Source organism: Argiope bruennichi, chromosome 3 (genome assembly GCF_947563725.1).
Source record: "Argiope bruennichi chromosome 3, qqArgBrue1.1, whole genome shotgun sequence".
In the NCBI taxonomy this organism is placed as follows: domain Eukaryota; kingdom Metazoa; phylum Arthropoda; class Arachnida; order Araneae; family Araneidae; genus Argiope; species Argiope bruennichi.
The window spans coordinates 70,212,777-70,238,525 of NC_079153.1; the positions used below are offsets into that span (position 1 = coordinate 70,212,777).

At 29.2% G+C, this 25,749-nt stretch overlaps 1 protein-coding gene across 1 annotated transcript in view; it reads right to left on the minus strand.

Annotated features, from left to right (window-relative positions):
- The window catches only part of LOC129963096 (elongation of very long chain fatty acids protein AAEL008004-like), a 29,532-nt gene extending 17,735 nt beyond the window's left edge, over positions 1 to 11,797 (minus strand). Inside the window, exon 1 of the mRNA XM_056077153.1 lies at positions 11,601 to 11,797. Coding sequence (XP_055933128.1) covers positions 11,601 to 11,655 — 55 coding nt within the window. The 5' untranslated portion in view covers positions 11,656 to 11,797. The remainder of the gene's footprint in view (positions 1 to 11,600) is intronic.
- Positions 11,798 to 25,749: the final 13,952 nt, after the last annotated feature.

A 25,749-nucleotide genomic window follows, 5' to 3' on the forward strand; every position in this document is an offset into this window, starting at 1 on the left:
ATGAAGAAAATACTATTCTCGAGTATGATTGTCTCCAGAATCCTCTAAGCGTACTATATTCAGTTAGCATTTTAAGAAATTCGTAAGTTTAAAAGGAATCGTAACCTTAAAAAGGAAGAGGAAATTCCAAATTCTAATAATTTCATATTTTTTGCTAGGATTATAAGATGCCATTTTAATTCTAACCGCTTAACTGTTTGTGCTCTTCAATTGGATGATTCCCGTTAAGGGCATATGCACCTTTCTGATTCATTAATCAGTAGAACACACAACGTGCAATGTTTTTTTGCATTGAATTACGCAATTTTATTTAACTTTCGTTTATAAAGTTGAGAAGCCACAATTAAATTATGATGAAAAATGACAATCATCCAAAAAGCCTTTACCGCAGTACGATTGGTTTTTGAATATAAAATTTCAACTTTGAAATTATATGCCAAAGGAGAAAAATCCAAAGATATTACATAAGCCAGGATTTTGGGGAGTGCGCAAGTGTTTTATTAATTTATAATCATTAGTAATACTGACAAATGCAGCAAGTTAAAAGATAATATCATGCGAAAAATAAACACTATGCTCTAGAACTGCAAGTATACAGCTAAATGCAAGGGAACATTCATGTTTTAACCCTTTAAAGGGCCATCTTTTTCTAGTCGTATTAAAATATTTTCAGGCTTGAAATAAGAAAAGGGATTCATTTAGCTTATTAGATAAATTTAATTTGATTAATTAACAAATCAAGACATGTCATTTTGTGTAAGATAATGAACTGAAGCATCTATGTTTCTGTCTTTCTAAAAAAATTTGTCAGAACTTATGCCAACCTACATAATTTCATACAAAGATTGATAAGTTTGGTGGGAAGCCTACATCCCACGGCCCTAGAAAGGGTTAAACAATACGAAAATTCAGAGACATCCGAACCAAAGCATGTGTGACGGAGTAAATATTATCAAAAGAGGAAAGTGAAAAAAAGTTTCTTTAATAAGGAAATTTTTCTTCAGTTTTGACATAAGCATTTAAAACTTCGCAATTCTTTCGCAAAATTTTACTCGTGCAAAAAGGCGTACATTTATCGCATGGTTGAACAGTTGCATCAACGTTATAAATCAACAATTCGCGTTAGAATGCGCCTTATCACGCAAGCTGTGGATAATTTAACGAGGGGGAAATATTGTTATTTTGTATGGATTTTTTAGCAAGCTTTAACTCTTTAATGTGGTTTCTTTGATGTTTGTTGCCGGCATAGTTCTGCTCTCGCTGAGACCTACCATCTATTCTGTTACCGATATTTTGTTAATGAGGCAACGGTCACACCGAAGCAGTTCAAGTAGATAACGAAATGTCTAAATATTGAAGACGAGAAGTTTCATTCAGCGACTTAACCGAACCAATATATTTCAAACGGAAGCACGCATTAGGCATGGCACATTTTTCAGAAATCGAGTTAAAAGGAAAAATGAAAATCGATATAGCAAATTCAATTACTCGTCGTTTTGCTCTAGTTTAAAACGGAAACCTTTAACTGAAATATTTCATTTAATTTACAAAAGGTAATAGTTGCACACACGAAACCTAAAAGGAAGCACTTAAATCCATTTTATACATCAAACCTAAAATGTTTAAGTCAATCGATTCATTTCTTTTAATTGGATAAAATACGATTTTCTTAAATTACATTTTTTGAAAAGTAGACTAAAATTATTTTTGTAATTCTACAAAGCTTTTGGAATCGGAAAAGGTCGAAAATTTTGGTTCAGTGAATTATTTTATCATGCATCTATCTGTTCGAATATAAGTTAACAGGATAAATACGAAACGAAAAGATAAGATAGATTCAGTACACAGATTTAAAGTCTATAGCATAGACACCCATCAAGGCTTGAGACAAAATTAATAAAGGGTTGACTGTCAGCCTGTACTTTCAGAAGCATGTTAATACGAGAATTCAGAACTTCGCTTAGATATACCAAATTAGGTATGACATTGCGATTACAAGTGCAGTTGTGACAAATCTTTGTTTCGCTCGATTGAGAAAAATGTGTAAAGCACAAATTCGATGTTTGGATCCTATTAACCGTATGCCAGGGATTAATTGCTTTAAAACTCGCCAAGTATGACAGGATAAGTTCAGTTAAAATGCTAAATTATAGCCAAAGAATAATATTTCGTAGCTAGTGTATATCAATGATATGCAAAGCGTTCTCTAGCATAAGTTTATTAAAGAGTACGCGAGAAAGTTTTGGTGACCACTTCTACTGGTTTTACTTGCTCACGTTCCAAAAACTTGTCTAAATTAGATAAGGCCGTATTAAAGAGTTATATTTGTAAAACTGTTTCAAACTACTTCAGCAATTTATATGCATCTGAATTTGAGGAAAATGTACCAACTTTTCCTTTTATTTATCAATTCTCTGTATTTTAAGTTTTGAATTTTAGACAGTCTGTAAGAATGAAATTTTAGTGAAAAAATGCATAAAACCATTTCCTGAACATAAGTATATAAATGTGCATATTTGTTCAGAATATATTATCAAGCAATAATAAAAATTATTTTACTCTGAGAATAAAAAATTTAAGGCGATTTTCTTTAAACAGAAAGGGTCAATTACAAATTACGCAAATTTTTATACAAAAAAGTATGGGATGTTTTTTTTGCATTGACAACTGAAGTTAAATAAACCCAATTTTGAAAACTGATAATTCAAGTTAAGTGAATATAAAAACCTCAATTAGCAATCGGACAAATTGTAGACACGTGCTATGCGATTGAAAAAGTCCGCAACCTCAGCTGGTCCTCTTCATTTAACCCTTTAAAGAGCCATTTTTTCTAGTCATATGTTAAAACATTTTTAGGCTTGAAATTAGAATAAGAAAAGGGATTCATTTAGTTTATTAGATAATAGTTAATTAATCAAATTAAATTAAATCACAAATCAAGGCGCATTATTTTGTCTGAGATAAAGAACTGAAGCATCTAAGTTTCTGACTTACTGAAAAAATTTGTCAGAACTAATGCCAACCTACATAATTTTATACAAAGATTGATAAATTGTGGGAAGCATACTTCCCACGGCCCTAGAAAGGGTTAATATCTATGTCATGAATAATTTTTAAATAAAGCAAAAGCTTTAAGAATTATTGAATAAATTGTTAAACAATTTGTTATCAGCTGCGCGATTTTGCACAATAGATAACAACCTTTGCATTATTACCTACAACTTTCTGCTCTCCTCTTTAAATTGAATAATTAAAGGAAATTTAATTCGAGTTAAGAATTTTAAACAGTTATGAAAATTATTTATAAATGTTTCAGATGAAAATTTCAAAGTAAAATTAAGCGGCGCAACGTAGAAATATATTTTTGTGACGAAAGCGCTGAAATATTGTTACAAAAGGGCTGCTCACGTTTTTATTAGTGATCTGGCAACCCTCCAACATACAAAGATTAATTTGCGATGCAAGTTAATACATATAATTAAATAAGAATCTTAATTACACAAAAAATATTCTTATAATTTTAGAGAAAGTATAGATGTGTAAACAATCAAACTTGGTATGTTACTTGTTGAGTAATTAACCGCCTTTGGCGACTAGCTTGTTGGTCTAAGTTCATTCTTTAAGCAGTGAAGTGATTAATATGGACTGCATTTTTAAAAATTCAATGTTTTATTTTATACGACATGAATTTAAGTGAATTAATTTACCACAAATCAAGGAAAAAAATATTTGCTAAAATATAGAAGTGAGAAACGAAAATCCTATTTCAGAGGTAATGTCCAAAGAAAAGAAAAAAATTGTTTAACCCTTGCAAAAGCACGCGATTGAGCATTTTAATGGATGAGTAAGTGTCATCAGGACACTGTTGAAGGTTAAAACCAAAATAAATTTAAAAAACACTGTTTGAATCATAATTGACGTCATTAAAAAGGTTATTTGATTTTTAAGAATACAAAAACATTGAGATAGTTCTGGAAGGCAAACAGTAGTTCCATTTATTGATTTGGCAACGATGCCTATTTTTCCCGCTAGATTAAATTTTGACGTTTGTTTCGATTATCTTGACTTATATATTCTTTCCTCCGAATGGAGTTTTTGACAACACGGCAAACCTAACCCGAGAAATTTATATTTTTGAAGTCCGAATAATTATTTGAATGTTGAATTGAGTGAAAATGAACCCCCAATGAAACAATATAAAACATTTGCATGATGGTTTGTTTAATATGGATTAGCAATAGTCAAATATAAGTAATAACTTCTGTGCCACGAACCTTTAGCACTGATGACTCCTCTCAGGCACCATTTAAGATGGTGCATCATTGATGCTTTATTTTTCAATTTTGAATTGTTAAAAATGCCAACAGAATTGTAAAAAAAATTGATTTTTCGAGGAAATTCCACTTGAAACAATTATATATACATTTATTTTTTGGAACAATAAATAAACAAGTTCTTTTATTAAGTGAATAGTTATGCATCTAACTACTTTCCAGAGTGCAAAGGGTTAATATACATCAGTTTAAGCAAGATGTTGCTGTTTTTTTTAACTATACGAATTTGACTAGTAAATGCAATACGGCTTACACAGTCTAATGGACGGAAGCTTCAGATCCTTTGCATCCATTGAGAATCGCGATTAAGTTTTAAGGCTAATATATAGCTTGAGCAACGATTTGGAACAGCGAGAGTGCTCTTCCCCCAAATCTTCCACTCTAATGTGTTATCCATCATAAAATTGGACCTTGAGTAATGCCGCGAATCCTTTGCATGGCATTGGCGAAGCATAACAGAAAACTGATATTTGGCTCGAATTCGGCCTTTTTACAAAATTGCACGCGTGATCCTTGGCGATTGTTTTGGCATTAATCTCTTATTTAACAACAGGTATCCGAAAAAGGAATTTATACTTTAGATGCGTTTCTAACCGACTGAAGCCAAAAACTGATAAATATTTGAAATCTGGTGCTCTTTTTAGTCATTGCGTTATTATTTTTGGCAACTACACGCCGACAGGAAATAAACTCCGCTTTGGTCCCAAATTCGTTAGATATTTATTAGTTAAATCTGTGTGCCAAATTTAATACATCTAGTTTTCTTTTGCAAATTATCGTATTAACTTGTATTCCGACAAACGGAGAGAAATTTGCTCTAAATGAATTTCGCACAAAATTTAAAAAGTTGAAATATAGAAGTTTGATGAAATTTGATACATGGTTTTTATACCAATAACTCAAAGCGTTTTTGATTAATCATTACCTCTTCCGTTCTCGATCAGATCTGAAACTAGGAAATTTGTCAAAATCTTCATTTCGACAGTTGTAATACTTTCACTAAACTTCGCATATGAGAAAGTAAGAAGGCTATTGATTTAGACGCATACATGATCTTTGATTTCTTAATTGTTTAAAATCAATAATTTCGCGCTTGCAGCCAATGTTATAAAATTTCATAAACATTGATTTCGGCGGAATATCATTACCCTCCAAATTCAATAGAAAAAATTAAATAGCTTTTTTTAATATGCAAATCGAATATGTGCCGAACATTACTGCAGCCAAATTTTGGAAACTGTATGCATATTAGAATTTTTTTTTGTGTGTGTCTTCCATCTTTGTAAACCTTTCTAAAAACCTTTTATTTCCTTGTTAAATTATTTCCTTTCAGAATTAAGAAACTTAAAGCTAGCATAGTTTTGTTTAATTATATCATTAAATAGCCACATTATAGGCAATTTCTTCAGTGTTAAACACTGGTTAGCGTAATATTTAGTGTTTTCTAAAATTTCTCCAATTTCCAATCCTATCACTGATTTTTCAGTAAGCGTAATAGGCCTAGTTTATGCTATATTCTTACCAATCGTTTAGATTAAAATACTTTGGAATACATTTTTCTAACAAATGGAATAAAAAAAGTAATTCACTAAATTTTCTATGCTAAAAATCACGGCTCTTATGCTTCCCGCTCAAAATAAATAAAATTTCATTCTGTCAACTGCACTATCGAAAAAATCTCAGGAACTCATTAAAAATCCCGAAAGTTACCTTTAAGTGCCAATGTATTACAACTCCTCGGCATCTTAACTGTAAAAAGGTCACGAGTTACTACAAACGACTCGTTGTTCAAAATGAATCGAATTTTTATATCTTACATGACCGTGATTTTTATTTATGTGCCATGTTCCGGTAGCGAAATGCGTCATGTGAAACCGCTCCGAAGAAGACGCTTCGCAGCTGGTGTATCAGGTTCGAGAGTACAAATCGAGAGCGCTTGCATTTCTTTATTAATACAAGTACGACATGCATATGTGACTGACGGGTAAAAATTAACCCTCATTTCGAGAGAACCGAAACCTGTATTCTGCTTTTCTAGGCAAGGTCAGTCGGAAAGGAACGTCAGATTCCACAAGTCAATGACCTTGATTCTGGTGACCCCTTTTTCTCATTAGAAGTAGCCAAAGCGGATAACACATTCTGTGCATACTGTCAAGATGGTTTAAGATGCGTTATATGGCAAAGTATTAAAAGATCAAGGGACGAGTAGTTGAAAGATTCACGATGAATCAACTGAAAAGATATGGGCGCTAACAGAATGCGGACAAGATTCTATTATATTTGCTTTATTAAGAAAAAAGCTACAAATCGCACAAATATAACTTAAATATTTTCTCATTTGTAATCCTTTCTGTCAAAAAAGTTTCGCAAACTCAACCCTATATTCTAAAGCCTAGAAGATTGTGATAATGATAAGTTTAATTTGCTTATGAAGTCTGAACAAGATTTTTGGGAAAAAATTCTTTCCAAAAAAGTTTAGGATCAAATTTTGTTATCTATTATTTCAATTTTGCTCTCCAGCATTTTAGCAGAAGTTAATTTACTGAAATTTTTATTAATTGGAAGAGACTTAGAAATACTTCATGTTTAAATATTTGATTATTAAAATTAAATTTATATTCTGATCATAATTGAATCTTGTCGGGATAAAATTAAAAATTTATAATGCACATTCGTTTGAGTAATGTCATTCGGCATAACTTATCCAATTTGGTTTGTTTGAGCATTACGATTAACTGTTCAGAGAGACTTCAAATAACCAATTTAAATTCAGTATTATGAAACTTCAGAGTCAAATATAGAAGCCATTTATAAAATTTAATTGAAAAAAACTTGCATAAAATTTGCTAGCTGTGCTTTGCATTGAAATTTTTTTCGCTACTTATCGAAATTCGTTTTACTTAATCAGCTCCAAATCAAGGGAAAGAAATAGAATGGAGCATTGTGGCTGTTGAAATTTAAATGTATAGGATTCCGAATGTGCCGCAGTTTTATTTCATAATCTATTTTATGTGGGTTTATGTAATAAATTAATGTTAAGAGAATATATAGAAGGAAAAGACGAAATAGTGAATAATAAGTAATAAAATATGCAAATAGACTTGTGTTTTTGCACGACCTCAAGCGTTTTAAAATCGTAATCAAACTATACAGGAATTCCCAGTTAAAACTGTTCAAGCTATTAATGAAGACAAAAATTTGTATAACTAACGATGTACAAGTAATTATTCGATGCATCAAACTCATTACAATGCGGACTGCTTCGATGAATTCAAATTAAGAAATTTGGGAGATGCTATTTCTGTATTTCATTTTGAAATCTTCCTCACGCTCACACATAGGATGTTTTTTGTCCAGATGACCGATGCGAATGACAAAAATGAGACTAATAATCACTCGAGATTGTATCGAAGTCCGCTAAGTAACCAGTGGCTAGGTGAAGTGGTTCCCGTTGAATGACGGCCCGCTATCTAGAACGGATTTAGGAAAGCTACGAGTGTTGTTTCTTTTTTTTACTTTAACCTCAAAAACTTTGTAGGCGAAAGGGGCTTTTACGTTGCCCTATTTAAGGTGATGGAAGAGAAGATAGCGTGTTGTCCATGTCATGGAGGTTAATAAATTATGCAAAAAATACTCCAAAACCAACATTTTTACACGATACTTTGTTTTTCCAAAGTTTCCAATTACATTTACGAATTATGTTTACTAAAGTTAATAGGAAAGTACCATTTTAACTGATAATTGAACGTGTCAAATGCACTTAACAGATATCCATTTTCGAATCAACTAAAAATAGCAAGATTCTGAAGCTGTAAGCTCGCAAGTTTTTCGCGAAAAATAGTCATTTTATCATTTTGTAAATAAGTAAATAGCTATCGGAATGTATTCCCGACATTGTTCACCATTCAGAATATTGAACTCTCGCATGTTTAAGATAGAAATATTTCCGATGATATGCGGATTCTGACTTGCGAATAATGATCTTTTAAAAGAAGGGATTTAAACCAAAAGCGGATTACGAGGCTAAAATCTTAGACAAAATAAGAAAGTCATAACTGATGTTAAAAGGCTGATAAGATGCATCAGTCCCTCGGAACTTCGACACCTTGAAGATGACCCTGACCCACAATTTAAAGCCATGTTAAAAGCAAAAAACACAAAATGTGCAATTCGAGGATACTGAACAGTTGAGGACAACTGCCCGAAACGGCAAACCTTGGCCTGTCTGATATATATAAACAAATTGCACCCTTAGGGTTCGAATGCAACAATTTCCTCAAACAAGATAAGACGTCCAAGACACGTTGGGATATTTTTTTCGTCGTCGTCCAAACACGAAAGTGAGCGTTTAGAAGAAAAAAATTCATAATATTCCGATAGCTAAAACAAGATTGTTTCCTCAAGATCACTCATTAAAATGAACACGATCAACTGGATAAGGTTTATACTAATTTGAATCGACCGCATTTTGAATGTAGAAGCACAATTTGTTAAGTTGTAAAGCAACCTGCATTAAAAAAAAAAATCAAGAAAGAACATTTTACTGAATGCTGCTACACAAGTTTATTGGAGAAATCTTGCAATTGTGAACCATAGTCTGATTAGGAAGATGGCACCCATTAAATTTTCACACCACAGCAAGAGGCAGAAATTTAAGAATTTTTTTTTTTTCATGTATCGGTTCTTTTATTAAAGACTGAATAAGTGATGTGCTTTGGATGGGAAACATTGTTTGGTCTCCTCGCCATTTCCTGGAGATGGCGATAATTTATATCGCCAAAATAAGCTTTTCTCACGCGCTTGCCATTTAAGCTTAACTTTTACCCTTACATACCTCTAAATCCCCGATTGGAAACTTCGATCTTCATGTGGAAAAATTGAAGTTTGCAGAAAAGAATTTAAGCATGAAAATTGCATAAAGTTTTCCGATTGGGTGGAAAAAAACTGCTTCCTTTTCGCCGTTAAGGAATATGAATCGTCAATTTATGCGTTTAGATGACTTATCATCGAATGACTAAGATTTGTATCATAATTACTAGGTTAAAAATTAGTTCAAAGCTCCTCCCCCCTCTCATTATGATGAAATAAGCAAAGGTTAGACTGTTTATTACTTTAATCCTTAAGCCAACTGTCTCGGGGCGGAAAATTTAGCTTCGAATTTCTATCATTGGCTTAGATTACAGGAATTAAATATTCATTGGGAAAGGGACCATTCTAGAAGAAAAACCTTTGTGAAGATTCACAGTGATGGGAAATTCCGGTTGCCACCTCGTGCCCTTGGGTGTCGAGGAAGAAGGCCATCGTCCTGAAAAGTTTCGGCCAGAGCGAGTTGAGAAATTCTGTAGGTCGTTTCATGCTGCGAAACTCTTCAAGCATGGAGTCGGAGAGGAACAGGAAGTTATGTTTCTATTAGTTCAATTTTTTTGTTGCTTTAATTATCTATTAGCATCTTTATAGAGATTGTTCTCAGTTATACAAGACTTATTCAAACTATAGTTTCATCTTTTATATATAAGTCACTGCAAACTTGAAGGCATAATACAAAGTGCACGGAAGAGAGGCGAATTTCGTTAAAATTTCCAAATGTTCCAATAAGCTGAAACTGCATTTGAAAAAAAAAAGTTTTCCTTCAACCGTGCTTAAAGAATTAAGAAGTGAACAAGATGTGCAAAAATATTAATGGTGTTGATATTATCTGCTGAACTAAATCTGAAGGAACAAAGCGAATAAATCAAGATAAGTTCATCGAATAGTTTAATTTAGAAGTCGGAGCCTTTAGTTAATATAAAATTCAAGCCGATAAAATAAAAACTGAAATAATCTTTAATAATAAACCGAATTAAATTTGTCTGAAACAATCTTCCGATTCAAAAACTTGCCGATGTATGAATCCAATTACAAATATATACGGCGTTTAATGGTGAAATTCTAGTTAATCTAAAGGAATTCCCAGGATTAAAATGATGCAATTTAACATTCGTATACGAAATTACATACTTATTCCTAGAAAATATGATGTTGAAACTTTCATTTAATATCCGATTTTTTTTCCCCATTTCATAATATCTAATTATGAAATGTTTAGTCGAATCTACATTGACAAGTTCGGGTATAATACAATTCGAGGCATATTACTTAAAATACCATTACAAGATATTGCATACCAATAATAGCTCTAAGCAGTTTATGTAATATTTGGAATTTATATAATCCGAGTGAAACTGATTATTTAACTTAAGGAAATGAGATTTTAACTCGTCTTTCAAATAATTCAACTGGGTCGACTGTTAACCGGCAGATTATGACTAGGATTATTACCAGAGTAGAACGAGACACGTGTATAGAGATTGTTTATTTTTAAAAATGTTTGCTGAAAACGAAATTTCAACACAACTTTGATATGACTAAGTTCGACCGATTAAATTTGAACCACGAGTTGTAATTTTTTCATACCTTAATTTGGCCACGAAATTCAATAATATTTATTTTGAATAATTTAAAAACATAAGCAATAACGAATTAATGCTTTTAGTTAATTCAGTTTTTGAGGTGAGATATTGGAAATTTACAGCTGGGAATTCTGTTTAATGATTTATTTTTATGTGCAAGTCAGACTATTTGATAAAGAACATGGTCAAAAAGAAGTTGAATTTCTCTAGTTATTTTCCCAAGAAAGCCGTTTTATAAGTTTTCTCACATACTAGTTATGAAAATCTGTACACAATTAGTAAAAAGGGATACGACCTAGAATTAGATTATGTTTGACAAGAATTATACAATAGATATGAATGGATTTACAGATTTTTTTTAAGGATATGAAAATATTTACATTAATTATTAATATTACTCAATTACATTCTTAATATTACTATATGAAAGCATTTACATTCAAACTGTCTAAAATATAGTATAGTTTATAGATGCTTCTTTTAAACTTAAAAATTATTTTCAGTCTTTCATATACTATATGAAAGTTTTTTTCTCAATAAAAAATTAATATTAAGTGTTACACCAATAAAATTCAAACATTATCTATGTTTAATTTGAGTTCATAAGATAAATTTTAAGCATAATAATGTTTATAAGTAGCGATGAATTTTACATATAGCTCACAATTCGTAATTTAGATGCAAGAAATAACTTAAATTCAAATTCAGAGAAATATATATTTTTTAAAGATATTTAATGTATGTTAAATATTTTGACAATACTTATTTTTCATTAATTAGTGCAAACAAAATTATGTAATAAAAAACCATAACTCACCCCCTGAAGCCATCAAATTTGTATACCAATCGACAATCGGCTGTACAATAGCCATGGTGACTGAAAAATAGCAAATATGAAAAAATAATTTAAAATGTTTTTAAAAAAATTGCACTTCACGAGCGACGGACGGCTAACTACCAACCGATCGAATTAGATATCCGAGATGCCTCTGCCACGAGAATGCTCTTCAATCTTATTTCGTTTAAATACAGAGCACTCTTGCGTAGCTGACGTCAACGCGATTGTAGCGCCTCAGCCATCGGAAAAAGGGTTGCCACTGTCAGTACAAATTTTGATGCCAAGCGATTTTCGCCAAATTGAAGCTGACTTGTTTTCCTCATCGAAAATATTGTCAAATCGCACTTCCAATTTTTATCCGGCTTAAAACTAGAGTTCTCATATTTTTTACCACTGGAAGTGAATGTAGATTTTTTGTGATCGTTTTTAAGAATAATCAATGAAGGGGTTTTTTTGTGTGTGTGGAAGTTTTTAGTGTTATTTTGTGGATAGTTAAACGTTAGAAGAAAGTGATATCGAGCCTTTAAATGCAATATTTTAAATTATATGTATTGTTTCGATTATCCGTCTTCCATTCTTTGAAATTAGTTTCCTGTGTAAAATTCGTTGAAGTAGACAATTATTTATGAAGTATGTGCAAGTTTGTTTTCGGGATATATAATTTTAGCACTTGAGAAGGTATAGAAATTGGGCTTGCTTCTGAATTGTAGTTAATTAATATCCTTTTATTAATTAAAAGCATTAGCAAAAAATTATTGCAGCGAGACAAGATATCTCTAAAAATGTCCAATAAAATTTGCATGCTAAATGTTTGAGCAAATATTTTTGGTATTTAATCTTTGAAATGTCTCAATAAAGATGTAACCAAGCTGAAAATTTAGTTCAAAGAGTTTGATGTCTCTCAATCTTTTTTTTTCTGGTGATAATATGAATTTGTCATCAATTATTTACATTTTTTCTATATGATCGCATATATTCACATCTTATCAACGTTATCTTGTATCTTGGACGTTGATTGATTGATTTTTCAAAAGCTACATCCTTAATTGCATGTTTATGTCGGGAGGTAAGTTTTCTTTTCACAATTAACGGAATTTACTGTAACAATTTTATTAAACTGTAAAATTATGACAACATGAAAATGGTTTTTATTGTAGAAAATAAATTAGGTTTACCTCGGAGGAAAAAGTGAGCTTTCAATTAGCTTTCTTAAACATATCTTAACTATAAAAAGTAATAAATTATTATGAATTAGGTGCTCAAAGTGATTATTTTCATATAATTTCCAGTGATATGGCTTTGTTGGCGTATAATGAGAAGGTGGTGATAAATTTATCGTAATTGGAATGTATGCACGAGCCGAGTTTATAAAGTTTGTATAAAGTAAATATTTCACTATTATTTAAAGAAACGGATAAAGAAAACTAGTTTGAAAAAATTTAATGACATATTGAAGAATTTTGGAAACAAAAATAAACTAATCATCTTCATGCCGGCTCTCAAGTACTTTGACATCCATTAACCGTAACCTTTTGACAATCAAAGAATAGCAGCTTTTGCTGCCAATTTAACCCATGCTTTTTGCATTCAAGTTAAATCAATTTAAAGGTAGCTTTTATTTTCCCAGATTTTGCATATGTAATGGGCAGATTCAGTAATAAAACAATTGTTGAACCTGCTTTTACTAGATATCTTTTAAAAAGTACTTTTCTTCATTGGGACTTTTTAGGAAATTACGAATTTTCTTTTAATATAAAATCTTTGTCATTCACATAAAACTCTGCGCCTATTTTGATTATATAACGTTTGAATTGAAGATTATTTAATACAAAATCCTATTGAGCATTTTGTGATTTAAATAAAAACTGTTATTCATCACAGAATTTAAAATTTCGAATAAGTTATTCTGAGACATTTTTTAACAAACAGTTATTACTGTTTTTTTAACAATTATAATTATTTATAAGAGATCTTAATTTCTTGTGAGATAAAAGAGCGAAAAGTTTCCTCTTTAAGCGAAAGCGAAAATGTTACTGAAATTAGACCAATTTTAACGTGGACGTTCTGTGATAGGAAAATGAATACCAATGAAAATTTACTATGATATTACAATAAGTTGAAGTGGCAAGTGATACGCCAAAATAATTTACATGAATTCCACCGCTGAGCATTGGCAACACATTTAAGTGTTTGTTTATTTATTTTTGGAAAGATTCGGAGAGAAATCATCTTCACGTGAGCAATTTTTCAGACTTAAATAAATAAATGTCAAATGAAATTGAATTTAATAGTAGTCTTTAAAAATAAACTATTCATATATAATATGTATTAGATAACTCACATAGAATTATTTATTTATTGTAATCTGCTTGTAAAATTGCTGTTTGTAAATCTATGAGCTTTCTCTAAAATTTAATAAAACACTGAAAATTTAACTATGAACATACTTCGTTCTTACAATTAAAACAAATCATGCTATTTGAAAATTCTATTTAAACATGTTTCATTTAAACTTACGCATAATTATTTTGAAATTACAATTTAATGTTTAATTAAGCAGCAAAGCAGTGCAATGCAAAAACTGCATTCTCACTTTTTTGTAAAGTTGCAATATTTATAAGGAAGAATATTTATAAGAAAAATTCAGTATAATTTTTATCATTGTTTTAACTTTGTATGAGAATGGGTGTTTACAAAGTTCTTTGAATACGGTCAAATAAATTAGCATGTTTAGATTTAATAATATATAATTTTTTTGTATTATTTGTTGAGATAAATTGTATAGTTTTCAGGCATAATAAATATCTATTGCTAAAAATATAATAAATTTCGATTTTTATACTTATGATTATGTTCAAATCTGTCTTTTCACTGTAAAAAAATTATCCATCAAATCCTAACTTAATTTACAAACAGTTTAATATCAAAATATGTCTTCAGAAGATTTAATTTATTAAATTTCCAATAATATCTTTTCTTTCTTTTGATGGAGAGTACTAAGCAAAATTTGAGACTTCATTATATAAATTTCTATTTTACGTCTTTAGATTTTTCATCAAAACAAAGAAATAAAAGATAATACAAAAGAAATAAAATCACACCAACTTCAATCGCACTTTTATAGACTTTTCTCTAAATTCCACATTAAAGCTTACAGATAAAAGAATTTATATCTTATTGTTTTTTTTTATCATTTCTACTTATTCTATGCAATGCGAAGAAAACATTTTTTTAAATGTATTTTTATTCATAGATATTTCTGAATATTTTTATGAATTTTTTTCACACTTTTCCAAAGTGTTGATTTATGATAAAGGGATTATAATTTTATTTCAAAAATATACGAATTAAAATATTGATTTTGCAAAAAATTTTTCAATGATCTGAAAGCTGGCAAAATTCAGGAACATCAAATACCCATATTTCTTAAAATTAGTCATACGTCTTTTATTTTACAAAAATGTTTGAAGGCTTTCATAAACATTAGAAAGGTTGAAGATAAGAATTTTTTATTTAATTGTGTCCAAAATGTGTTTCATTTTTTAAAAACTTGAGTTGAGGATAAAATATTCAAAACATTTGTGCAGTATTTCTGTTACAGCTGCCGCAGGGTTTAAATTCCAGAAAATAATAAAACAGTTAAAAGTTGTTATAAAAGTGTCACAATAACATTTATTCATGTACAACTGTTCGTGAACAATGAACTTAGACAAGTTCATTGTTCATTGTTTAAACTTAATAGTCTATCCAAATTACAACATTTTCAGCTATTTAATATTTCATGATTTTCAATGATTTATTTTGACACAATATTTAGTTCAATATATTTTAGACTCATGTAGCAAATTAACGATTGATGTTAATTAAAATTTTCGATATTATTTAAGTTTTAATCATTTTACAACTGATGACAAATCATGATGATATAGGCATTCATTAAAGCATTCGATTGATTTTTTTCTCCACAAATCCGCTGAAGCAGATTACTTCTAATGGAATCAGTCTTATTATGTTCTATCAAAAATTTAATTTAATGATTTAAATTGCAATTAAAAAATTACATCCTGAGTTGTCTATTTCAAAATAATTCCCAAGTGTTTCATACCACAATTAAACGAGTCACATTTTTGTAGAATGTTTAATTTTAATATATTGTTCAAAATCAGGAATCCTATTTGATATGATTGCAGCTGTTCGAAACGTTGAAGGTATCCACAAATTGCTGAGAGAAAAATGAAAAACACTATACTCTTCCAAAAGGTATGCATATTTCATATACTTTTAAAATAATCTGTCACGACAATTTCTCCGATTGGTCCGACAATTCTTTACGCTCGTGGATCTCAAAACTGTAGGATGAATATTTTTCTGAATCTTATACCGTGCTTTGAAGTTATTAGTGGCTTTGTTATGACATTAAATTTTTTTAAACAATTCCGTCTATTTTGCCTAAGCCTGATAAAAATTTTGAAAATTGAATTTCTATTAAATATTTAGTTTATATCTAAATGTATTTACCATGAGAAAGAATATAGGAATTTTAAAAATTGATTTTTTATTAAATATTTAGCATATATCTAAATGTAATTATCATTCGAAAGAATATATAAATTTCTACAAAATAAACCCGCGTATAATTTTACAATTTCGAGAATAGGTTATTTAATAAAGGAATGAGATAAAAATTCCTTTACAGTCTGGAATTCAGCTTATTTAGAAGCAATTATTAATATCTACATTCAATTGATTACTAATTTTATCTTAAGTATAATTTCATATTGATGTCTCGGAGCATAATTTCGATTTATAAAAATTGAATTATTCCAGTTTATGTCTGAATATTTTAAGTTAATAATTTTTATCAAAATTTATTAGAGGAAATTCTTTTACTTATCTTATTAGAAAGAAATCTATAAATATATTTAAAAGGAAAAGAAGTTTGGTTGCGATTAATGCCATTTTATAACCACAAGAATTTTATTCCCATTGGAAATACCAGATGATAAAATTGATTTCTTTTATCTATCTGATTCAATAATTTACTTTGAAGTTTGCTAATATTCTATTGTGATTATTGAAACTTCCTCTAAACACAGTAATTTGCGTATATCTTTGAAGTTTTATGGCTATACCACTTCAATTAGGACTGAAATTTCTGAAGAAATTTGAATTTTCTGTTATCTTACAGGTTCTAATAGAAAAGTCAAATGCGAAATATATACATTTAAAATGATTAGAAAAAAGTTATAAACGGCCCTGCTCAACCACAATGACTCGCCAACTTTTATTTCATATGAAAACTCATGACCTTAGAGTTGTTATTAATGGTTGCCTTTCATCTACAATAAGTCATTTTTGGAAGAAATTTCAAAAAGAGAATTTCCTGTACATTTCCTACTGGGAAAAAAACAATGGTAAAGTCATCCAGTCCTAACTATTAGTTCGATTTCGCAAATTTTTAATTCATATGAAAACTCATGACCCTTAGAATGTCATGAGTTTTCACCTCCCCTCATGCTTCTCTTTCTAAAAGTATTGCATCACTATAAATTTTCGAGGCAAAAAAAAAATCATTATCACTCAAAACCCCAGCAGCAATCATTGTACTGATTTTGCTAATTTTTATTTTATTTGAAAGCACATGGCACTTAGATATGCCCTTAATAGCCATCTGATCATAATTTTGAGAGATGTCTCAAAATAAATTCTTTAATAGAGGTCCAAGCCTCAATAATTGGATCGATTTCACTAGTGCGTTTATTATGCATGATTTGAAGTAATCTTTCATTTGAATTTTTAAAGATGCAATTCATTAAAGTTTTCTGTCATTACTAAATTAATATTATAATGTAATGGATGATCACCTAGTTGAAGAAGGCGACTAGTTGAAAATGATGAAGTAAAATATTTTATAATTGAAGAAGAAACAAATAATTATAGGATAGCAGAAAGGGCAGGGAGTAGGTAAAATGATTCAAATTATGTTGCTGTTAAATCAGTTCAGAGCAAAAAAAAAAAAAAAAAAAAAAAAACTTTTTGACCATTAAGATTTTATACATGGTTTGTTACTAAAATGATATGTGTATACGAAAATAAAGATGTGAAACAAAAAAAGAATAACTTTTTAACTTCTAGTCTAAAACATTGTATTATGACAATGCTTTAGGCTTTAATAATCTGGCTTGGTTGTATCAACAGCTGTATTTGTAACAAATTTTACATCACGCAATTTTCAGAAAGAATGCCAGCCCCAAAACATTGTCATAAAATGCAAGGGCAACGGAGTCAAAGTTATGATATATCGCCGATTCAAAACAATGCTTTGAACTAAATGAAACTAAACCGAACTATAGTAAATTGAAAAATCTAAAATTTATTATGAGGTTAAATATACAAAATGAGCGTGTATGAGGCATATATATGAGGTTGTTCAAATATTCACTTTGTTAATTCGAATTTGCTATATTTTTGAAAGCCGTAAAGGAAACGTTTTGTTAAGCTTAAAACAACACATTAAGGTATACGTACAATACATAAGGAAACTAACTACACAACCAAATAATTTTGAATAATTTATTTCGTTGGGAACAAGAACTTTTCAAAAATGATAATTTTAAATGAGATCCGAACCTGTAGTCCGAAACATAGTAGCGTCATAGCGTTTTAAACTCAATTTGTCTATTTTTGTTTTATTTTTAAGAAGCTTAATATTAATTATAATAGTGATAACTTATATACAAAAACTGCAGTTTATGCCGTTGCAACTTGTATGTGTGTACACAATTATTAAAAATTAGGAAAAGTATTGTTATAAAGATGTGCGTTAGTTGGCTTCTCTGATTTGCACATTTCAGCCTACCAAAATGTATGTGCTAAGTTTGATAGCTCTAGGACAAACGATCTAACCTGTAAAGCGCCAACTCACGCACACCTTTAATGATACCAATGTGTTAACCTTTAAATTAAGTGCTATTTTTAATGAATTAAAAAATATTTTAATCATTTTTTCCAACAATTTATTTCTCACAAAATGAAAAAAATTTAACCTGCATCGGCACGTTGTGAGTGCATGAGAAAAATTGACTTTTTATCAGACATTATCGGCCATTACGTTGACAAAAACTCAAACTGAAAGATTAAGTTAACTATTACTGCAAACTAATCCTAGGAAAATACAATGTTCAGCACGTGTTTGTATGAAATGGAAAAAATACGCAATTTGCTATTTGTTAAAAAAAATAAATGCAAGAAAAAGTTTTGTGACATTTTAAAAATATTCAATTATTAATTCAATAATTCATTATAATTTTAGGAATACTTAGTTTAACAGGATATCCACGTTAATCAGCGTCTAACAAGCTGATTTCTAAAACGTTATTAATTGGCTTATATAATCTAATAAAAATGATGTGAATGAAGTAAATAATTATATTTCATGCAGTTTGAATCAAATAAATACTCTGATGAATTACAAATTTAAAATTTTTATACAGATCCTCTGTTTAGTGAGTCATATTAATTAAAATATTCTTGAGACACTAATATTTTAAATAAAGAAGATTACACTTTTTTGCAATTAAAACGGAGTTATAAAAATTTGAATGTTTTCTATTCTATAAAAATCCGCTCTTTTAGACCACTCCATGGATCGTCTTGAAGAAAATATGGCAATCAGTGCTTGGTCTTTCTCTAAGATTGATTGCCCAAAATAATGAAATTGTTTGAGTAGCCTAAAATAATGATATTCAAAGCTTTATAACTCGGACATTTTACTGAATTTGATTCATAGAATCGAGATACTATAAAATTTAGATTTCATAATTGTTTTAAGTACATTTATTGATCAAAATAAAATAAGATATTTTTTACCACATTTAAATATTTTTAGAAGAGAAACTAAATTTTATGATGAATCAGAGAATTTTTTATTTAATAATTCTTTGTAATATTGCATAAATTATATATATAAAAAAGATTGCGATACACGTAAGATTAAGATGCTAAAAGATTCGATTTTCTGTAGTCATATTTTTAAAAAATATCTTTGGTTTCAGCAAAAAAGTTTTCGTATTTATAGAAGTTTTATCTCTTCCATTTCAAATTCAAATTTAAATTTTACTGCAGTTGATAGCAAATTGAAGAGATATCTAGTACAATGAACAAAATATCATAAGGACTTTATATTAGTATGAGTTATGTGTTATCGAAATTAGGAACTTAAACAGATTTCGTCGAAGAAGCGATTAAGAGGCCAATGCATATAAATATTTAATTGAAAATTTTAGTCAGTCTCATTCCTGGTGAAACAATTGGTCACCAAAGGCCGCTAATTTAAAATTATTAAAATTAGAGATAAATTTATACAGAAATAAAATTAGTATCGCAGAAAAACCAGTAAAAGTTGTGTTTGTTAATAACATGCTTCTAAGTTATTGAAAAACCAGCTGGAGTGGTCGACCCAAAACTCTCTCACATATTCTCTACTAGTGTTTATACTACATACTACATACATAGTTAGTATACTACAAAGCGTTATCCTAGAGAACGCCTTGAATGCCATTGTCTTACATTAATTAACGAAACATTATCTTTTGATGCGAGTTTAGCATATTTTCAGCATGCGAGTTTAGCATATAGTATCAGAAAATCGAATTTGTATTTTAGAGACTTTTCCCCAAACGGATTAAAACAAAAAAATGATACAAAACTACACCTGTAATCAGAAAATCCAATACCAAATTTGATATATTTAAGTAACTGCATTTTTGTGTTATAGCGTTTGCAAAATGTTACGTTATGTTTCTAAAAGTACAAACCGATAGACAGTCAAATCCTTGTAAGATTTGGCTCAACATTTAATAGTAGTACTATACAGTAGATGTTAAGTCTGTGTACGAATTTTACTTATCTAGCTCTCTTTGTTTAGTAGTTATCGTCTGAACTTATATTCGAAAATTCGGGCAGACAGACTTCCTCTGAACAGAGTTTGTTCAAAATTTGAGAGAAATCTACAAATTTTGTGTAAAGATTATATTTCATACGTCTTGATTATAAATTTTTTGAGTGATCTTTGTCACAGACAGACAAACTTTTTTTTGAAGTCAGGAAAGTCTAAAATGTGAAAATTCCTCAAAATCTCGACGATTGTGAATTTTGACGACTGCAGACTTTTTATACACTTTGCATCTGAGAAAGCAAAAAGTTAAACTTTTGATTCATTTTTATTGAATTAAAAATATTTTACAAATCTAATACGAAATCCTTTCTTAATGAATATATACTACTTGAAGAAGCAAATAATTGCCGAATTTGGTAGCTGTAGATAAAAAAAAACTTTGTGGAGCTTTTTGAAGAATGTTTGTATCATGAATGTCGCATCACTTAATTTACAGTTAATATATATCCCATAAATTTTAATATGCTAAAAGAGAAACTGATAAGGAATTATGTAGAATACTGTTATATCATATTTGAAGCTATTTTTGTACCAAACACTGTACATTTTTTTAAAGACAATAATATATAAGTCATAAAAGAAATAAAACATTTTATAATTAAATAAATTAAAATAAAAAATGTCTTAACACAAAGTGACTAACAATAGGGTTTTTTTAATTAGAGCTGACATAGGCATCACGAAAAGGAAACTTTATTTCCATAGAAAAAGTTGAAGAGCTTCTTCACATACAAGAGAGACCTGTGCAATCAGGTAAATAAATAAGGAAATAATGGACGTTAAAAAGATTATTATTAGTCGTGCTTAAATAATTATTCAACTATGATTGCATTCAGTTTAAAGTTCAAACTGTAAAAAAAAAAATAATGTTGTTTGAAGTCTGAGTGTTATTGCGTGTTTTCTGGCATGGTTTTTAACATGAATATCTAAAGTTTGATTCCTACAAGGAGTTTAATTTCAACATCGAGATAAACATTTACTGTCTTTATTATTTGAAAGACTTATATTGACTTGATGTCAATATAGACATCAAGATTTAGACTTATATTTATGTTTAGACTTAGACTTACATTGAAATAATATCTCTTTAGAAAATATTATTAACTCTCCAGCTGCGTATCCCGCGATTTTCGCGGGTTCGCAATTAGTTCATTTTCTATTGCATCCCGCGTTTTGCGTAGTTTAGTGTGTTTATTTTTACGATTGCAGATGTTTATTATATCATATAATTATAGTTGTAACATATAGTATCTTTTCACTTTCTTTGAAAAATATTTTATGTCCAGCTATTCCACATGTGGCAATACAGTTGGAGATTAAGAGAAATAAGATAATTTACAGCTCTCAATAAATGCACTCTATGAGGAATAATGCAACATCTATAAGGATAAAATATCTTCAATGCACTCAAATCAAAACTTAAAACGAAGTTTTAAAAATATAAGGAAATTGCTGAATAAGAAAAAGAAAAACCAAATGGAGTCGTCATCCCAAAACTATCTAATCTAATATAATCTAAACCATCTAATCTAATATAATCTAAACTATCTAATCTAATATAATCTAAACTATTTAATATAATATAATCTAAACTATCTAATCTAATATAATCCAAACTATCTAATCTAATATAATCTAAACTATCTAATCTAATATAATCTAATCTATTTAATGCCGATATATCTAATAAACATGCCATGTCAGAGAAAGTTTCACATGGCATTAGTGTACATAGTTACGAAATATTAACTTTTGGCGTGAATTACCATTTTTACTGAATCTATCGTTTCATACTTGGCGAGTTTTTTCCGATTGGCATGTGCTAATAGTATCCAAAAATCGAATTTGTGTTTTAGACATTTTTTTTCCCCAACCGACTGAAACAAAAATTTGACAGAAAGCTGCACTTATAGTCGCAGAACCCCGTACCGAATTTGATATATTTAAATACATGCGCTTTTGAATTATCGCGTTTACATGTTTCTGAAAGTATAGACCTGCAGACAGTTAATCCAAAGTTAAACTTGGCTCAAAATTTGACAGGTGTCTATACTATAGGTGTTGAACATGTGTACCGAATTTTATCTATTTAACTATTCGTAATATTTTAATCATTGTATTAACTTCTATTCCAACAACCGGAACAAATTTTCACAAAATTTGATAGAAATCTACAAATTTGTTATAAAAAAATTTTTATGACAAGACAGGCAGACATTTTTCCACAAATGTATTTTGCTAACTCAGGGAGGTCTTAGAAGAAGTTGATTAAAATGTTTTTTCACTTCATTATGTCTTATTTCGCAATGCATAGGATTTCGGTATCGACACATTTTGTTCACTTAATTTAAGACGAACGAACAGAACGAAATGCAATACAAACATTATGAGAAATAAATAATTAAAAATATCTTTCGAGGTTATAAACTTCGATGTGACCTCTCTCTCTCTATATATATATATAGTAGAAATGCTTTTACTGATCACGCCAGACTTCTGTAATATTGGGCTTATTCATCCGATTTAATGATCACGTGTCCCTTATCGTGTCATGCATTCGGCATTTTGAAGTTTATTTCTGTCCCGGTTTATCATAATGATTCTTCCTCAGGTGATTTTGTCCTGATTATTAGAAGGTACAGATTAAGGTTATAAAATTGAAGTAGCGTTTTTCTAGTAATATTTTATTATGAACGAGTACTGGCGGATTTTTGATGACGAATCGAAATTTAAGATAAAATGATTAAGCATAAGGAAGTTCTACTTCTAAGTTATATTTAGAGGAATTATCAAAATTTTCGTATGTTACATTCTATGCCCTTTTTATTTTATATGTTGTATAGTATAAAGTGCAGTAATAGTATATAGTATGCAAGTATAGTAATCGTCAAGAAATTCGAACTCGAGATTTTGACGAATCTCCGCGTTTTAGATCTCCATTTGTTTTAAAAACACATTTTTGGAAAACGTTCGTCCATCTGGCTGCTTGAGATAAAGATAACTCAAAAATGCTTTGTGCTAGGCTGATGGAATTTGGTATATGGTCTTTACACCAAATTTGTAGATTTCTATCAAATTTTGTCGAAAATCTGTTCTGAGGAGGTTTCTCTGTTCTGCTGTTCAAATATAAGTTAACAAAATATCTATAAAACGAAGAGAGCTAGATGAATAAAATTCAGCACACATTTAACAACTATAATGTAGCCACCTATTGGAGAGAGCATGCCCTCTGGTTTTTGTGCAATTCTTTTAAAGCATCAAAACATAGTTTTGAAATTTAAGAAAAATTCATGCTCTCGTGATACTTCTCAAATATGCCGGACTATTTTCATTTTTGGAATCGACTGCCCATGTACAGGGGAAAAAAGAATATGGCAATGAAGACTTATATCTTTTATGTAAATACAGAATGATGTGAATTGACTTCATCAAAACATCGAATCTTATCTGAAATTATTTGTATAAATTTTTATTTATTTTACGATTCTATTTAAATTTTGTTCTTTTTTCTTTTCGCTTATCAAGCCTTTTTATGATTTTCTAAGCTGCAGAAATACATGAAAAAAAAACTATTTTTGCAAATTTTTTGAGGAAAAATCAGATGCATCGAAGAAGTTTGTATACAAAAAAGTCATAAGTAAAAGTTTTCTAGGGCATGCATTTGCAATTTATTTATGTTAGTTATTATTTTTAAAATTGAATACGAAACTGCTGAAAGAAAACTGACTCGTTTTCAATTCGTTTTCTTTAAGTATAAATTATCTTTTTTTAAAAATAATTATTAATATTGTTTTTTCGGGGGAAATTAGCTTAAAACGTAAAAAAATAAATAAATGAAATTTTATTTTTTCCGAATTTTTTTTATTTATTATTTTTAAAAAGAGAAAAGCCTTTTTTTTCAAGCATTGAATAAATAATTCTTTCATTTTTTTGTTTCTAACATTATTACCAAATTAAAAAAAAATATTTTGAATCATACCTTGGATTTAAAAAAAATTATTTATTAAAAAAAATATGTATAGATATTCAATGCAAAATTTTTTGAAAACTCTTGTTCTTATAAGTTTTATACTTATTAAATTTCTTCAAAGACCCCATACATATATAAGAATCATTATATAAGTAAGAGATGGTTGAAGAATGCTATGTAATCTTTCATTCTTTTATGAACTTAAAAAAAAGGCAAAAATTTTAGTTTGAGAGAAAAATAAAATTCATTGCCACTTTTATAAGAAACAAGAATCGTCTATAGTTTATTTAAAGCAAAATGCATTAAAAAATTTTCCTTTAACCTTGATCTCCATTATTATTATTATCTTAATAGGTATTTAAGACAATAACAAAGAGAAATTCTAAACTTGGAAGTAAAAAAATAAGATAATGTAATTAATGAAACTAAATTTTCATTATTGAAGAAACTTAGCAAGAATTATTTTTCAGGATCACTTGTAAACTATTGTTTTACAAGATAACTGATCTCAATGTTCATTTGAGAAAAATAATCATAATCATAATAATAATAATATCACATAAATTTTCCCCTCAATTATATAAAATAGGTTTTAACTCTCTACAAATAATATGGCGAAACGCACGAAAACGTGATCAATCAATCATAATAAATAACGATAATTGTTTGCTTTCATGTATAACTATCATTCTCCAGGCATGATGAAGCTATTTGATTATTTTTATCCATGGAATTAGCTAAATTTTAAAATAGTGCACTCAAAACTTGATTAGCCAGTTACAGTTAGCCAGTTACAACCAGTTATATTTTAAACTTTCTCTAAAACATGTCTACACTGTTATTTTATGCTTTATCATATAAGTACTATATAACATCCGAAAAACTTTCGCACATATTATAATATTATGACATCATTGGTATAGTACTAAAAGTGAAAAAAAAAATGAAAAAAACTAATTAATGTGTTAGCGTGTAATGTAATGTGTAAAACGTAATTAACTTATTTTGAAATGTTATTTCTGTAAAGAAACCAGCGAGAGTGGTTTTCCTGAAACCTTTTCTGATATTTCCTAATTAAAAGTTTTATCGCCCTTATACAGCCTAACATTATGGATCTTTAGTAGCGCAGTGAATGATTTGCATGGTATTGGTGAACGATAGTCACGAAATATAGATGTTTCGGCTTGAATCTACCATATTTT